At 42.7% G+C, this 17,851-nt stretch overlaps 3 protein-coding genes across 6 annotated transcripts in view; 1 reads left to right on the top strand and 2 right to left on the bottom strand.

The window, feature by feature from the left end:
* The window catches only part of LOC118936478 (dual specificity protein phosphatase 22-A), a 34,179-nt gene extending 29,730 nt beyond the window's left edge, over positions 1-4,449 (bottom strand). For 2 of the 3 annotated variants that reach the window (XM_036963608.2, XM_090222428.1), the window contains exon 1: positions 4,130-4,439. In XM_036963608.2, coding sequence (XP_036819503.2) covers positions 4,130-4,150 — 21 coding nt within the window. In that variant the 5' untranslated portion in view covers positions 4,151-4,439. Of the gene's footprint in view, positions 1-4,129 lie in introns of all 3 variants that reach the window. The other variant, XM_036963609.2, reaches the window with a different exon arrangement.
* A 433-nt stretch (positions 4,450-4,882) lies between these two features.
* Positions 4,883-17,072, bottom strand: LOC110506609 (cytochrome c oxidase subunit 4 isoform 1, mitochondrial). Of its 2 annotated transcripts, none has more exons than XM_021586354.3 (5): positions 16,727-17,072; positions 11,047-11,123; positions 10,526-10,690; positions 6,388-6,519; positions 4,883-5,196 (listed from the first exon to the last, which is right to left on the bottom strand). In XM_021586354.3, exons 2-5 carry the CDS (start codon positions 11,120-11,122, stop codon positions 5,060-5,062), a joined length of 510 nt encoding a protein of 169 aa, XP_021442029.1. In that variant the 5' UTR covers position 11,123; positions 16,727-17,072; the 3' UTR covers positions 4,883-5,059. The 2 variants fall into 2 exon arrangements, with proteins under 2 accessions (XP_021442029.1, XP_021442028.2); XM_021586353.3 differs by having other exon boundaries at positions 16,713-16,989.
* Positions 13,061-15,731, top strand: LOC110506610 (histone H3.3A). Its single transcript, XM_090222429.1, has one exon. The coding sequence runs from the start codon at positions 14,687-14,689 to the stop codon at positions 15,095-15,097; it is 411 nt and encodes a 136-aa protein (XP_090078555.1). The 5' UTR covers positions 13,061-14,686; the 3' UTR covers positions 15,098-15,731.
* Positions 17,073-17,851: the final 779 nt, after the last annotated feature.

Consider the following 17,851-nt stretch of genomic DNA (forward strand, 5'->3'; position numbering starts at 1 on the left):
AACCATCTAAATTGAGTTGAGGTTGGGTGATTGTGGAGGCCAGGTCATTGTTACATGCATGAATCCATTGGAGCTGTACACTCAAGAGGGAAGAAATGGTTTGTGGCACTACGATTACACAACAAACAACAACAATGTCAACTGGATTCCAGTGCTACATGCAACGTAATGAGCTACAAAGACTAAATCAATCTGGCACCTGACACATCTATTGCCCAGCGATACTAGACTAAAGCTGTACTCTACGGGCACCTTTGAGACCGAATGTGTTATACAGGGACGCAAACACAAGCTGGAGTTTGAGATTGTGAAAACCAGTCAACATCCTCTCCTCTCAGGCTCTACATGCGAACGCCTGGGACTGATGCAGTTCTCTGTACCAAATGACCTGCACATTGTGGACCATGTCCAGCATGGACCCCTGTCCAAAGAACAACTACTCAGCAGATATGACAATGTATTCAACATGCCCGTTGAATCTGTGCCTGGGGAGGTACACTTTGAAGTGGATGAGAGCATCACTCCAGTCCAGTGTGCTCCTCGCAATGTGCCCTGCGCAATGAAAGTGGCTGTGAAGGCCCAGCTGGACAAGTATGAGGCCGATGGCCGCATGACATCTGTGACTGAACCAACTGACTGGATCAGCAATATGGTCATAGTTTTACTAAACAAGAGAAGCTGAGGGTCTACATCGACCCAAAGCATCTGAACCAAGCACTGAAACGATCCCACTACATCATGCCGACACTAGATGTCCTCTATAAGCTTCCCAAGGCCAGGATTTTCACCTTGGAGGTTGCCCGAGATACATTCCTTCAATGCAAGCTGAACGAAGAAACGAAGAAAGCAGCTTCATGACTACCTTCTGGACCCCCTGGGGTCGGAAACGTTGGCTCAAACTCCCGTTTGGTGTCTCAGTGGCGCCTGAGGTATACCAACACAAGCAGCACGAGTTACTGGCTGGGCTCAAGGGCATTGAACCCATCGCCAATGATATCCTGATCGTAGGCTGTGGTGACACAGACGAAGAAGCAGAACACCACCACGATGTGAAGCTCCTGGCACTGATGGAGCGCTGCCGATCAGTTAAGCTTCGCCTTGTCCTGAAGAAGCTGCAGTTCAAGGTGAAAGACATCCACTTCCATGGCCACATTCTCTCGGCAAAAGGCCTGAAGCCGGACCCAGACAAGGTCAGAGCGATCCTCGACATGCCAAACCCCTCTGATGCAAAAGGAGTACAGCGTCTCATCGGTTTTGCAAACTATCTTGCAAAGTTCATGCCACACCTATCAGCAGTCTGTGAGCCTCTGCGCAGGTTGCTGGATAAAGACACACCATGGCAGTGGCTTCTCTGGCTTCATCCATGCCAGTGTTGCGCTACTAGGACGTCACGAAGCCTGTCACAATCTAGAGCGACTCCAGCCAAAGGGGACTTGGATGTTGCCTTATGCAGGAAGGCCAGCCCATTGCGTTTGCCTCAAGAGCACTCACCCCCACCGAACAAAACTATGCACAAATTGAGAAAGAGTGCCTCAGCATCGTCTTTCCTGCCAGCGATTCCATCACTACTTATATGGTCGAGAGCTGGTCACCGCTGAAACTGACCACAAACCACTCATTGCCATATTCAGTAAACCTCTCCTCAATGCACCCAAGAGGCTTCAAAGCATGCTCCTGACTCTGCAAAACTACAGCCTGAAGGTCATTTACAAGCCAGGACCAGAGATGTACATCAGCGACACACTGAGCAGGGCAACAGCACAATGTACTAGCAGGGGCACTGTCTATCAGCGGCAGGCCATCTGTTCGCTACAGCAGGAACAACAAGATGTTCAACAGATTAATCAGGCAGACTACTTAAACGTCACAGATCACCGCCTAGCTCAGATCAGGCAACACACTGACAAGGACGAACACCTACAGTCACTGAAGTCCATGGCTCTCGCAGGTTGTCCATACCTGAAAGAGGAGACACCTTTCACAGTGAGAGAATGCTGGACCTTTCGAGATGAGATCAGCGTGCAAAATGGTGTCTTGTTCAGAGGTAAGAAGGTCATTATTCCCAAATCACTACATCCAGAGATGCTTACCCGCATACACTCCAGTCACGTTGGAGGTGACGCATGCTACATTATACTGGCCAAACATGCAAGCAGAAATTAAAGACTTTGTCAGCAACTGTACCACATGCAACGAGTACGCTCATGAACAGCAAAAGGAAACCATGATGTCACACGAACTGCCCACAAGGGCCTAGCAAATCGTCAGCATGGACTTAGTCCTTTTGTCTGTGGCTGAATATCTTCTCATCGTTGATCACTACTCTGACTTTTGGGAAATTGAACTGCTCCCTGACTTGTCTGCAGAGACGGTCATAAAGCGCTGCAAGGCACAGTTTGCAAGGCAAGGTCAGCCTGACAAGGTCATCACAGACAATGGCCCACAAATCACTGCACAGTTCAAGCATTTCGCTTCAGAATGGGAGTTTGACCACGTGACCACCTCTCCAAGACACCCAAAAGCAAATGGCAAGGCAGAGTCAGCTGTCAAGATTGAAAAAAAAAAAAAAAAAACCTGTTAAGCAGGGCCTTGCGCGACAGCAATGACCCATGGAAAGCGATCTTACAGTGGAGGAACACACCCACCGAAAACATGGACAGCAGCCCAGCACAACGCCTTCTGTCCAGACATCTGAAGTGTACCATCCCTGTAGCTAACAAGCTACTTGAGCCCTGCGTCATGGTTGGCATCACGGACAAACTGCGTCACAGAAAGCAGCTCGCCAAGTGCTTCTATGACCGGACTGCTCGAGACCTACCAGAGCTGGAGGTGGGTGAAACGATAAGGATGAAACCGCTGCCGGGAGACCACACAGGACTTTGGAGGCTGGGCACATGCCTGCAGAGAGTTGCACCACGTTCTTACCTGGTGGATGTTGGTGGCTCCCTCTATCGTCGCAATCGGGTGGATCTGCGCGTAGCAGAGCAGACAAACCAGAACACGCCATACACTCACCTAGATGAGCTGGATCACAGTCCAGGCCTAAGGGTGAGGGGTGCAGAATTGACACGAGCCAACTGAAGGTGAGGCTTCTACCTCACTAAGCTCTCCAGCTCGTGGCCCTAATCTTACCCCTGTCAGAGCCCAGACTTACTCACGGGTGGGTCGGCTGTGCAAGCCACCGGACAGGCTTACTCTGTAAGCAAGAGACTTAACTTGTCCTCCGTTAATTAAAAAAATGAATTTAAATGTAAAAGGAAGATGACAACTGAAGTAAAAATAAAATGTCATGCTTTTTCAATTGTTATGAGTTGACTGTTAAGAATTTAAATGTTATGCCTTTATGTTTGCACTTTATTGAAAAGGATGATGTTACGGAGTATAGTTGATAGGTATTTGACTAGCTGGACTGTTTGCGGGACACCACGTGTACAATGCACAAACAAGGCTATTGAACTTGACATTGGTGTCTGTCTTTATTCCTTTATCCAACATATCATAAAGAAACAGTCATTCGATGCAGCACTCCATCACTCTCCTTCTTGGTCAAATAGCCCTTACACAGCCTGGAGGTGTGTTGGGTCATTGTCCTGTTGAAAAACAAATAAATAGTCCCACTGAGCGCAAACCAGATGGGATGGCATATCGCTGCAGAGTACTGGGATAGCCATGCTGGTTATGCAAAGCAGCAAAGCATGATGTCTTCGCTATTATTCTACAATGTAGAAAATAGTAAAAAATAAAAAGCAAAACTTTGAATGAATACGTGTGGCCAAACCATTGACTGGTACTGTATATACACAAAACATTTAAACACCCAACGATTGACAGATGACAATACGGGCTTTAAAACAGTCAAAATAGACGGGCTATTTGATAACTTATACAGGTTTTGATTTAGGGTATCACGTTATTACATCAAGTGACAGTGTGTGATGAATAGCCTTCCCTTTAGTTTTATTCAGGGGACTTCAGGGTTGCATGTAGATGGATGATGTAAATCACATGACAATCTATTCCGCGCATTTCTATGTTCAACGTTTACGCTCCTCGGAGGAAGTGCCTTGCTACAATCAAAAGCCATTGAACAGAACAGCTACATTAATAACAAAAACACAAAGGCCCCTACCTTGTTCATTCCATTCCCCATGTCTCTCGCAGGCGATAAAGATTATGAAGTATTTAAAATACAGCTGAGTATTTACGTCTCAATGCAACAACGCAAAATATTGGAAAAGAACATGGACGGACTTTCACTAACATGAAGGGGTGCGTGCGAAATGGTCGGTCCGTCACGAGTGAGACCACTTTGCGCCTCTGTAGATCAACATGGGTGTACTTTTGACCGCTTTGTCTACATTGCTTCAGAAGACGATCGCCATAACGCTGCTCTGTGTAACCTTCTCTCCATAATCCTCTTCCGGGTTTCCCCCGATAAAGGATTTCATTGGTACATGGGACCGTAATGCAGCCCAGTCCGCGCGGGTTTCGTGATCTCAGAGCTGGAAATGATTATCAATTAATTCAGTACTACGTCCTAAATATATGCATTTTAACTATTGGAATGATCTGATAGCCTATGCTTTTTTCTTTCCTGTAAACCCACAAACGCTTGCCATAGCCTAATCCAGGACTAGAGTGCATTCCTTAAAAATGGCAACCAAAAACATGGTGCTTTACCACTTATTGACCCCAGTACGATTTTCACACAATTAGAGGCAAATCTTGCCAGTTAAAATAGGGAAAACCATGGATGTGGAAATATCACACCTATGACGTTTATGATGTTCCTGATGTACTAGTACAATATAAAATATACCTGACATGTAGGGCCTACTCCTCCAGTGTCATGGTAGTATAACAGCAAAGTGGAGACACACTATTGGGTAAACATAGGAACTTTATTTTGCTCTATAATACATGATAACCTTAAGAGGAAGAGGCCTTCCAAAACGTACTGAGGTAATGTGGACAATAGATACATACAGACAAGTAATTGGTATGTTTGTATGTTTGTTGGTGTCATGGTATATGTAACATGGTCCTCTGGATGGTTGGTTTACTTCTTCCATTCCTTGTTCTCATAGTCCCATTTGGCTGAGAAGCCCTCCACCGGGTTGATCCTCATGTCCAGCATCCTCTGCACCTCCTTCTCTTTCCATTCTGACTCAAAGGTGGGGGGGACAGGTCCGTACACTGCAGCGAGACAGACAGCTTGTTAGGCTCTGCCTCAAAGTTCACCCATGAACATATATTCTTTAATAGTCTGTATTGAACATTTATCTACCAAGGTAATCATCATTCAGAACATTCTGTTTCACAATACCAACCTGGTTGCTTGTCAGTTATACCAATTATGGTTGAGGCAATACAATGGCAGAGAAGACAGGCAACCCATTTATTTGAATTGGCACTGATGGCCAAATACAGTATTTGAATTATGTAAAATAATATGTCTGAAAAGTAATATTGTATATCCATCTCAATGCAAAATAATGCTGACTTGTGGCTTTCAACAGGTGGGTGGAAAAATGATGAACATCAACACACACTGAACAAAAATATAAACGCAACATGTGTTGGATCCATGTTTTATGAGCTGAAATAAAAGAGCCAAGAAATGTCTCACAAAAAGCGTATTTCGCTCAAATTTTTAGCACAAATTTGTTTACAGCCCTGTGAGTGAGCATTTATCATTCGCTAAGATCATACTCCACCAGACAGTTGTGGCATATCAAGAAGCTGATTAAACAGCATGATCATTAAACAGGTGCACCTTGTGCTGGGGACAATAAAAGGCCACTCTAAAATGTGCAGTTTTGTCACACAACATAATGTAACAGATGTCTCAAGTTGAGGGAGCCTGCAATTGGCATGCTGACTGCAGGAAGGTCCACCAGAGCTGTTGCTAGAGAATTGAATATCCATCTCTACCATAAGCTGCCTCCAATGTTGTTTTAGAGAATTTGTCAGTACGCCCAACCGGCCTCACAACCGCAGACCATGTGTTACCACGCCAGCCCTGGACCTCCACATCCAGCTTCTTCACCTGCAGGATCATCTGAGGGTGGGGGGTGTGCTGAGGAGTATTTCTGTCTGGAATAAAGCCCCTTTCTGTCGAAAAACCTCATCCTGATTGGCTGGGCCTGGCTCCCCAGTGAGTGGGCCTATGCCCTCCAAGGCCCACCCATGGCTGCACCCCTACCCAGTCATGTGAAATCAATAGATTTGGGCCTAATTTATATATTTATTTCCTTATTTGAACTGTAACTCAGTAAAATTTGAAATTGTTGCGTTGATATTTTTTGTTCAGTATATTACAACTGAATTATCACAGACTCCATCCACAATAAATGTTCCCATTCCTTTTCTTATTAGAAGACATACCAAACTTCCTCTGCCATAGGACAACCAGTCCTGTCATGCCAATAAAGAAGAACATTCCTGCGATAACCGATTTCCACTCCTTTGTGCCCTCGTTCATCTCTGCAAAGCTCTGCTTGAAGCTAATACGGTACACTGTTGGTAAAAAGAAAATGCAAGACTTGTTAGATAACATTTAACACAGCCTAACGGGTAGGGATCCAACCTTTTAATGCAAGTAAAGTACATGTTAGACACCAAAAAAGTTATGCCATGCCTGATGGAAAATTTGTCAGTAAACTTTCCAAATGTCGACAAAACAAAATAGACAAGGTGTGATCCTTTAGTGTCTGTAAATTAATTATGCGTGAAAAGTCAGTGGAAACGCTTTAATGAGCAAATATTGATATAATTGTGGCTAAATCCTGTACGGATCCTTCACCGTGCGCTGACACTTTAAGAGCGCATCAGCAGTAAGGAAGGAGGAAATAAAGACAGCTCTTTCAGCACTCTGGGAAGGAGCTCTTGGTTGGCGCGACAGTTTGATTGTGTGTGCTATGCTGCAGAGTGTGTAGTTTCTAAAGTATTTAACTCAATCGTCGGTGTGACAGCTCTAGGTCGTGGTCGTTATCGTTTGGGACCGCGCCGGTTATGGATCGCATGGTTTAGTAGCAACATTGTTGCGAAGCTTTGACATTCAAACCAACCAATCAGACGGTCAGACAGTACACCGGCAAGCCTGAAGACCACAGCCAAGATCTCTCTCGTTCTCTTTCTCTCCTCTCTCGTTCCAGTGCTTTACCCTGCAACAGACTTTCTATTTTTCAAATGCACTTCCCATTGATGTTCATTAGAGCTGGACTATTATTGCCCTGCCAGAAGTATTTGGGTGGACATTTTAGTTAAAAGGGAGGTTGCTTGTAAGTTGAGGATTGTTATTTGAACTGTATTGAGGCGGGGTGTACTAATGACATGTGTCCGAGAAGATTGTGGACATTTTTAAGACCTTTGTTTTGTCTATGAACACCCCCCACCTTCATACACTCTGTATTCCTCCACTGGAAGGTAATACAGATTATTGCAAATCCTCTGTTGATGACTGGGTTCTATCTTGTAAATTGTTTCTATGAAGTTGCCGTTCTATTGTTCTGCCATTATTATTATTGTATGAGGTATTATTGGTGGGGTTACCCCTGTGCTGATGAGGTATTATTGGTGGGGTTACCCCTGTGCTGATGAGGTATTATTGGTGGGGTTACCCCTGTGCTGATGAGGTATTATTGGTGGGGTTACCCCTGTGCTGATGAGGTATTATTGGTGGGGTTACCCCTGTGCTGATGAGGTATTATTGGTGGGGTTACCCCTGTGCTGATGAGGTATTATTGGTGGGGTTACCCCTGTGCTGATGAGGTATTATTGGTGGGGTTACCCCTGTGCTGATGAGGTATTATTGGTGGGGTTACCCCTGTGCTGATGAGGTATTATTGGTGGGGTTACCCCTGTGCTGATGAGGTATTATTGGTGGGGTTACCCCTGTGCTGATGAGGTATTATTGGTGGGGTTACCCCTGTGCTGATGAGGTATTATTGGTGGGGTTACCCCTGTGCTGATGAGGTATTATTGGTGGGGTTACCCCTGTGCTGATGAGGTATTATTGGTGGGGTTACCCCTGTGCTGATGAGGTATTATTGGTGGGGTTACCCCTGTGCTGATGAGGTATTATTGGTGGGGTTACCCCTGTGCTGATGAGGTATTATTGGTGGGGTTACCCCTGTGCTGATGAGGTATTATTGGTGGGGTTACCCCTGTGCTGATGAGGTATTATTGGTGGGGTTACCCCTGTGCTGATGAGGTATTATTGGTGGGGTTACCCCTGTGCTGATGAGGTATTATTGGTGGGGTTACCCCTGTGCTGATGAGGTATTATTGGTGGGGTTACCCCTGTGCTGATGAGGTATTATTGGTGGGGTTACCCCTGTGCTGATGAGGTATTATTGGTGGGGTTACCCCTGTGCTGATGAGGTATTATTGGTGGGGTTACCCCTGTGCTGATGAGGTATTATTGGTGGGGTTACCCCTGTGCTGATGAGGTATTATTGGTGGGGTTACCCCTGTGCTGATGAGGTATTATTGGTGGGGTTACCCCTGTGCTGATGAGGTATTATTGGTGGGGTTACCCCTGTGCTGATGAGGTATTATTGGTGGGGTTACCCCTGTGCTGATGAGGTATTATTGGTGGGGTTACCCCTGTGCTGATGAGGTATTATTGGTGGGGTTACCCCTGTGCTGATGAGGTATTATTGGTGGGGTTACCCCTGTGCTGATGAGGTATTATTGGTGGGGTTACCCCTGTGCTGATGAGGTATTATTGGTGGGGTTACCCCTGTGCTGATGAGGTATTATTGGTGGGGTTACCCCTGTGCTGATGAGGTATTATTGGTGGGGTTACCCCTGTGCTGATGAGGTATTATTGGTGGGGTTACCCCTGTGCTGATGAGGTATTATTGGTGGGGTTACCCCTGTGCTGATGAGGTATTATTGGTGGGGTTACCCCTGTGCTGATGAGGTATTATTGGTGGGGTTACCCCTGTGCTGATGAGGTACTATTGGTGGGTTTACCCCTGTGCTGATGAGGTATTATTGGTGGGGTTACCCCTGTGCTGATGAGGTATTATTGGTGGGGTTACCCCTGTGCTGATGAGGTATTATTGGTGGGGTTACCCCTGTGCTGATGAGGTATTATTGGTGGGGTTACCCCTGTGCTGATGAGGTATTATTGGTGGGGTTACCCCTGTGCTGATGAGGTATTATTGGTGGGGTTACCCCTGTGCTGTGACGTGGGTTTATATGGTGTGTCTTCTCTCCACTGGCTATCTGGGAAACAGGCTACACTCTAGGCAGTCTCTTCTGTTGATGTGTGTGGATCTGGTAGTGGTACTCTCTCTATTCTACTCTTGTCCTTTCGGCATGGTTAATACCTGCCTGGCGCCCGAACATAATCTTTATATTTACCTCTCTAATAAATACTGCTACATAATAACCAGTATATCGAAGTAAACCTGGAGTCACGCAATGACGTGTGATCCTCCCACATTAGGACTTGTCAGGAAAGCATGCAGTTTATTAGGATACTGATGAAATAAGTGAACTTCACAGGGTGGTGAAAGTGCAGGTGATGAGCTTGATGCTTCCTCCCAATAAATAGTGTCTTATTCTGGTGACATGATCGTTGACACTTGGCTGCCGTGACAAAAATAATCTCTCTTTTGTCCATAATAATCTAATGTAGGCTATACCCACACTGTGTCTGCGACCTGATGGCTACAGCGCACGTGCCAATACCAGAGTGGGTACACTCACTATATAACAACATTTTTTGTGAGAAAACCATCAGTAGAGTTGAAAATGCGGTAGAAACCCATTTATCTTGTATTTTCTATTCAGTACATGGGAATTTAACCGCAAACGCTATTTTTATGTGCACAACGCCAGCCTTTTATCCTCAACAGGTCAACTTGATGGAAAATTGTGTGATGAAATATGGTTTTTATGCAGATTTGAGAATATTCCAATTGGATGGAAGCCTAGCTAAATGACCCAGCAAATTACATAGATATTAATTGAGGGAAACCAATTTAATATTGCAAAAGCCATTTTAAAAACATGTAAATGCTGAAGGTGCTGTGCAGATGTTGCCTACGAATATTAGAACAGGGATAGGGTAGGTAGCCCTACCTCTCGTTGGCGCGAGCAGCTGCGTCTCCCGCACTGCGCGGTTATCGGACTTGTAGATCAATATCACATGCAGTTACATGCATAAAAGTGTCATAGGCTGAAGGAGAGGACGCATCAATTCAAACAGATAATGTATTTTCAGAATAAGGCAACAAAAAAAAGATGTAATAAACATGAGTGAACCGATTTGTAACATTTTAATTGGTTCTTACCGATGCATGCTACACATGGATTGGTTTGGGCTCCCACGGACAGATGCACTCACATCTTAAACATTTGAACCGGGGACCGACGCGTATCGGTGAATCATTATATCCCCACTAACAGAACAGATAGGCAAAACAATACTTCTTTCTTGTTTTGAATAAGCAACAAAAACAAAAGAGACAAATGTCAAGTATTCAACAACAAGGTGAAAAGCACTTACATGCAATCTTCTCCTCATTGGAGAGTGTGGCCCAGGAGCCCTTCTCCTTCTCCTTTAAGGACTTCTGCACTGCACTCAGCTCTGTCACAAACTGGACGTCTGGGAGGGGGTTCTCCCGCCTGTCAAAGTAGGCTGGGAGAGCGTAGTCGTCTACCTTGGCAACACCTGCAGGAAACTCACCATGTTACTACATAGGACTGACACACAACCAGTAAATACATGTATTCAAACCTGCACAGCAAATATGTGTATATGCAAATACATTCTGTGTGCTTTTGGGAGCCGTATAACTGCTTTTTCAGTTTACCTAAAAAAAAAAAAAATCTAATTCTACAATAAACTGGTATTGTCTGATTACTGTACATCTCCAAACCATGCTGATGGTGGTGTATTTTATCCATTGTTGACATTTGTTTGTGTGCCAACTTTTTAGTGGTAGGTACAATTTACAGAGAGGGTGGTTTAAAAGGTCCATACCATGAAGGTCAAGTTTGTGGTGTGTGCTGCCAACAGTCACTCACCATGTTCCCCACGTACACAGATTGATGTGGAAATGGCACGTTTGCCAACAAGGCTAAGGGCTCTGGTGGCCAGCATTCTGAAAGAAAATAACATGTATGAGAAAACCCTTGATGAAAAATGAATATCGCTAGCTACTAATGTAACAAAACATTACTGACCAACGAATCTCAAAGAGGTTATTCTGATGACATGGAACTATAGCCTAGCGGCTAGCCATCAGGTCTTTGTAAAATAGTTTTATTCTTAATCAATTTGTCAAAAATAGCAACAAGATAATTTATGAAACTGCACGCCTCCCTAATCTGACATTTAGCAACTAGTTATGGTCACTGCCCAAGCACACATAGCTAGCAACCAGTTTTTGTAACAAATAAAAATCTAAGAAACAGAACTGGCAAAAAAAATAGGAAAAACTAGCTAGCTACGATAACCTAGATGAAGTTACCCAGCTAAAATGTCTATGCTAGGAAGTTGCCTAGCAAACTAAACATAACTAGCCATCCATCAGCACTGGACATTTCAAGCTTACATTAACCAAACATTTCAATGGTAACATTAGACAGGCTAATAGATAGCTAGCTAACATCTATGTTGAAAATAATGAGTTGTTATATTCAACCTAGGCTAACGTTAGCTGAACTAGTACCTGGACTTGTGGAGGGGATGAATATGAGATTTCCTCCGACGCCCAGGATCCTTCAGTTCAAAGTCCCATTAGCCAGCTCTGCAAACTTTAATTATGTAAAAATGCGATCTGGACTCATCAAAATATGGAGTTTCGCAGAACTACTATCGTTATTACTGATGTTACTCATGGCATGCACTTCCAAAAAGGGTCAACAAGAATGTGTTTTTACTTTAACCTTTTTTGGAAGTACAAACCATGAGTAACAGCAGTAATGATGATAGTTGCTCTATGAAACACCATATATTGTGGAGTACTGAACGTTTTGACATAACATTTGCAGAACTGGTTAATGGGACTTTGAATTGAAGGATCTGGACTTCAGAGGAAATGTCATCATATTCATCATCTCCTCAAGCCCAGGTATTGGTTCAAACCAATCGTCGCAAATTGAAATATGGGGAGTTTCAGGCCCGGAGTGAACCTAATTGTACACTCGCAAACTCTACTAAAAACGAGGGCTGCAGGGCTTAAGTTGCAAACTTCCCTTGCTTGGCTAATCATTTGGACCGCCCTTCAAGATGGTGGTTGCGGTTTAAACTCATAAAAAGACATCCTCGTCCACGTACCCTTGCCTTATGCCCTTTAGGGGAATCCCGTCACCATCTTGGTGGGCGCTCCAAATGATTAGCCAAGCAAGGGAAGTTTGCAACATAAGCCCCTCAGCACTCGTTTTTAGTCGAGTTTACGAGTGCACAATTATGTTCACTCCGGGCCTGAAACTCCACATAATTCAATTCGCGACAATTGTACATTCGCTAAGTCAGCCAAAACTTAAAAACAACATCAATGGAGAAGTCAACATACAAGTATAAGTAAAAACTAATGTAAAAAGGTTAGAAATTGTGCTACTAATGCACATAACAGCACACGTCTCATAAAAGTAATTATGTTTTTGTTTGGTTAGCTTTTGGAAATTGTAGAAATAAAACATGTTCCTTCTTCAGAAGTTCCAGCTAGGAAGGCTAACGTTTGTTAGATAATTAATTTAATAGCCATCATAAAGTAGGTGTAAATTCATAATTATATAGTTAATATAGGTAGACATGCAATCATAATTGACTGTAGCGCATATAAAGCACCCACAAGCTACAGTGGCTGAAAACAATCATCGCAGGATGAACAAGTGTTCCGGGTAAGGGCAGTCCGTTTAAAAATCATTCCTTCCAGGTGTGAACAACGCAATAAATAAGGACACAAGACGAGTTTCATATTTTTAACATTGTCTGTTGTAGAGGTTGACCGATTATGATTTTTCAACGCCGATACCGATTATTGGAGGACCAAAAAAAAAGAGCCCATACCGATTAGTCGGCCGATTATTTTTATTTATTTGTAATAATGACAATTACAACAATACTGAATGAACACTTATTTTAACTTAATATAATACATTAATAAAATCAATTTATCCTCAAATAAATTATGAAACATGTTCAATTTGGTTTAAATAATGCAAAAACAAAGTGTTGGAGAATAAAGTAAAAGTGCCATATGCGCCATGTAAGAAAGCTAACGTTTAAGTTCCTTGCTCAGAACATGAGAACATATGAAAGCTGGTGGTTCCTTTTAACATGAGTCTTTAATATTCCCAGGTAAGAAGTTTTAGGTTGTAGTTATTATAGGAATTATAGGACTATTTCTCTCTATACCATTTGTATTTCATTAACCTTTGACTATTGGATGTTCTTATAGGCACTTTAGTATTGCCAGTGTAACAGTATAGCTTCCGTCCCTGTCCTCGCTCCTCCCTGGGCTCGAACCAGGAACACAACGAAAACAGCCACCCTTGAAGCAGCGTTACCCATGCAGAGCAAGGGGAACCACTCCAAGTCTCAGAGCTAGTGACGTTTGAAACGCTATTAGAGCGCACCCCGCTAACTAGCTAGCCATTTCACATCGGTTACACCAGCCTAATCTCGGGAGTTGATAGGCTTGAAGTCATAAACAGTGCAATGCTTGACGCACAACGAAGAGCTGCTGGCAAAACACACAAAAGTGCTGTTTGAATGAATGTTAACGAGCCTGCTGCTTCCTACCACCGCTCAGTCAGACTGTTCTATTAAATCATAGACTTAGTTATAACATAATAACACACAGAAATACGAGCCTTAGGTCATTAATATGGTAGAATCTGGAAACTATCATCTCGAAAACAAGACGTTTATTCTTTCAGTGAAATACGGAACCGTTCCTTATTTTATCTAAGGGGTGGCATCCATTAGTCTAAATATTCCTGTTACATTGTACAACCTTCAATGTTATGTCAGAATTACATAAAATTCTGGCAAATTAGGCAGCTATAACTGTTGCATATACGATGACTCTGCGTGCAATGAACGCAAGAGAAGTGACAATTTCACCTGGTTTTAATATTGCCTGCTAACCTGGATTTCTTTTAGCTAAATATTCAGGTTTAAAAATATATACTTCTGTGTATTGATTTTAAGAAAGGCATTGATGTTCATGCTTAGGTACACATTGGAGCAACGATACGCACCGCATCGATTATATGCAACGCAGGACACGCTGGATAAACTAGTAATATCATCAACCATGTGTAGTTAACTAGTGATTATGATTGATTGATTGTTTTTTTATAAGATAAGTTTAATCCTAGCTAGCAACTTATCTTGGCTTACTACATTCACGTAACAGGCAGTCTCCTCGTGGAGTGCAATGAGAGGCAGGTGGTTAGAGCATTGGACTAGTTAACTGTAAGGTTGCAAGATTGAATCCCCCGAGCTGACAAGGTGAAAATCTGTCGTTCTGCCGTTTCTAGGCCGTCATTGAAAATAAGAATGTGTTCTTAACTGACTTACCTAGTTAAATAAAGATTTAATGAAGGTGTAAAAAATAATTAAATCGGCGCCCAAAAATTCTGATTTCCAATTGCTATGAAAACTTGAAATCGGCCCTAATTAATTGGCCATTCCAGGTGATTTGTAGGAGCCATGGCCCGTACCAAGCAGACAGCCCATAAATCTACTGGAGGCAAAGCGCCACGTAAGCAGCTGGCCACCAAAGCTGCCCGCAAGAGCGCCCCTTCTATTGGTGGGGTCAAGAAGCCCCATCGCTACAGGCCTGGTACGGTGGCCCTGCGTGAGATCCATCGGTACCAGAAGTCCACTGAGCTGCTGATCCGCAAACTGCCCTTCCAGCACTTGGTGAGAAAAATTGCTCAGGACTTCAAGACTGACCTGCGTTTCCAGAGTGCAGCCATTGGAGCCCTGCAGGAGCCCAGCGAGGCATACCTTGTTGGTTTGTTTGAGGACACCAACTTGTGCGCCATCCATGCCAAGCGTGTCACCATCATGAACAAAGACATCCAGCTGGCCCATCGTATCCGTGGGGAGCGTGCTTAGATGCCTCCCTAATTTACGTGTCCTCAGGCTGTCTTTCCCTCCCTTCCCACTTTTCCTCTTAAGTAGCTTGATTACAACTTGAATGATGTGTTAAAAGTAGTGTGCAGTCTTGTCCCCCTTAGTTCTCTTAGCAGAAGACTTTTAGGGTACTTTGTATCACGTATCTGTTTTGAAGCTGATTGGAGTCACACCTTTAATGTGTGTGCAAATCGGCACGGCAAAGGGTGCATGCATGAAGCATCTTGGGCAAGCATTTTCTCCTATTGACGATGCTATTACATTATTATAACAGGCTTTTCTAATTGATAGACATGCATTTTTTTTTTTTTTTTACATGTACCCTTTCATTAGTTTTTTTTACAACTAGTGTTTCTACTGTTTACAGGATGCATTTACAAATAGTTAATTCTGTTCTGAAATTGATAAATGACATTGATTCAAAACATTGCAAAGACCTATATATAGCGTAATGTTTGTATTTCTCTCATGTTTTATCCAGGTACAATTTTAGTTCCTTTCTCAGGTTGTGATACCCTTTTCTTACTGATTTTGATTTCCTGTTCATTTTTTTTAAGTAAACATTTGTAATATCCAGAATTCTCACAAAGGTGATAAACTGATGTTCTACCCCCCCCCCCCCCCCCCACCCACACAAAAAAAGTGTCCCCCTTCCTTGCCCTGAAAGTGTACTTGTCAGGCGTCATGATATGTCAGAAGTGTCCACTTACTTTTAGTACTGAGGGGATAGTGTGTCTTTTTAGTTTTTGGACTGCAACCTATGTAATGGTCATTGAGATGCTTTGAAGCCACCGGTTGGCCACATTGGCACTCACAGGTAGGAGCACTCAGCCATTGGAATGATTGGAATTCTACATTTAATTTAAATACTGTTTCAAGGACAAAATGTTGTATTTAAGTATATTCAGTGTTGTACTGGGGACAGTAACATTAGTACTAAACAAATATATAATTTTAGGAAATTGTTTATTTATTTGTTTCGCGCTCAATGTGAAAGTATGCATGAAGGTGTCTAATAGAATGAACGTGTCAAAAACGAACGTAGAAATTAATAAATGCATTTCTATTGCTTCCAAAATCTGTTTTACAATTGAGGAGTACCATGATGACTGCGCAGTGACCTCAATACTGCGCCCCTTCAGGCATCAGGGGTTTATACAAATCATTGGTTCAAACGATGCTAGCTAGAAGGCTCACACTCAAGCTAACAATGCTAATCATCGCTAACTGGCACAAGGTCAAATACATGGCAGACATCCAACATTGTGTAATATTCCTGTTCCGGTCTAAAATCCACAGTAACACTACACATTACTATGAGGAGGAATACCCACAAAACAGACTACATACAGGAAAATGACACCTTAACTAACGTTAGCTAGGAAGCTAGCTAGCCTAGCCAACCATTGCCTATTTGCCCCTTGTCTTGTCTTGCCTCTCTCTTCAATGTCACATCTCTTCACTCCGCTCTCGGAAACATTGACAAATCCATTTTTGATTACACAGCACATATGTAGCATGTTTATCTTCATTAAAAACGATATAATATGTTCTATGATAGCTGTATATCAGACGTCTAATAATTTAGAAAATTCACCCGACATCTCTTACTTGTTCTCGTTTCGCCGACGCTCCAAAAACCATAAAGGTTTAAAGTGTGAATAACCGGAAATACGTAGCTAGCGCGGGATTATGGGAAACTATGGAAGGTCAATCGGTCATATGTACTCACACTATTATATACATATTAAAATGTGTTTGTAAAATCATGTGCGTGCTGATTCATTTAGCTGTGCAATTGAATTTGAACTTGAACTTTTACGACAATGTAGCGAAACTAGTGTTCATTTGCTACCATGTTGCGCAGCATTGGCATTCTTCCTGTCACGCGGTGTGCCCTGAGATGAACCAAAATGGTGTTTGTGGCCTGCCATATGGTGTGGGATTCAACCCGGGTTGTGCTACCTTCGTTCCGCCAGCAAGAATAAGCAAGACCTAGCAAGAATAAGGCCTTGACCTCGGAGATTTTACTTTAAAGTAAAAGTTTCTCAATGAAGATGGCGAAAAATAATACAAACGGTTGAAATTCGTAACGTTTTATGAGGAAATGTTAGCACACTTATAATTTTGTGAAAAAATAATACAGTTAATCGCCATTATAGCACAAATAATATTATAGCATTGACATTATTGTTAACAGCATTACAAATAATTGTATTTAACCTTCATTTAAGTAGGCAAGTCAGTTTAGAACAAATTATTTACAATGAAGGCCCACCAAAAGGCCTCCTGCCAGTCACGTGTGCTGGGATTAAAAATAAATTAAATAAAAAATATAGGACAAAAACACACATCACGAGAAGACAGACAACACAACACTATATAAAGAAAGACCTAAGACAACAACATAGCATGACAGCAACACATAACAACACAGCATGGTAGCAACACAACACGACAAAAACATGGCAGCAGCACAACATGGTAGCATCACAAAACAGGGTATGAACATTATTGGGCACAGACAACAGCACAAAGGGCAAGAAGGTTGAGACAAAAATACATCACTTAAAGCAGCCACAACTGTCAGTAAGAGTGTCCATAATTGAGTCTTTGAATGAAGAGATTGAGATAAAACTAATGATGACTAAATAGTTATGGTAAGAACAGTAATAAATAACAAAACATTATTTATAATGCTACTATTAATACTAATAGTAATAACAATATTAATAA

This window comes from Oncorhynchus mykiss, chromosome 26 (assembly GCF_057628025.1).
Source record: "Oncorhynchus mykiss isolate SJ-2025 chromosome 26, ASM5762802v1, whole genome shotgun sequence".
Classification (NCBI taxonomy): domain Eukaryota; kingdom Metazoa; phylum Chordata; class Actinopteri; order Salmoniformes; family Salmonidae; genus Oncorhynchus; species Oncorhynchus mykiss.

What these genes read in the sequence shown, in the direction of transcription:
- LOC110506610 (XM_090222429.1), top strand. Translation starts at nt 14,687, where the DNA reads ATGGCCCGTACCAAGCAGACAGCCCATAAATCTACTGGAGGCAAAGCG.
- LOC110506609 (XM_021586353.3), bottom strand. Translation starts at nt 16,759, where the DNA reads ATGGTTTTTGGAGCGTCGGCGAAACGAGAACAAGTAAGAGATGTCGG. An exon ending in GAACAAGTAAGAGATGTCGG is followed by an intron (nt 11,124 to 16,712) that starts GTGAATTTTCTA and finishes ATTTTCTTTCAG; the next exon opens with AATGCTGGCCACCAGAGCCC. An exon ending in CAATGAGGAGAAGATTGCAT is followed by an intron (nt 6,520 to 10,525) that starts GTAAGTGCTTTT and finishes TTTTACCAACAG; the next exon opens with TGTACCGTATTAGCTTCAAG.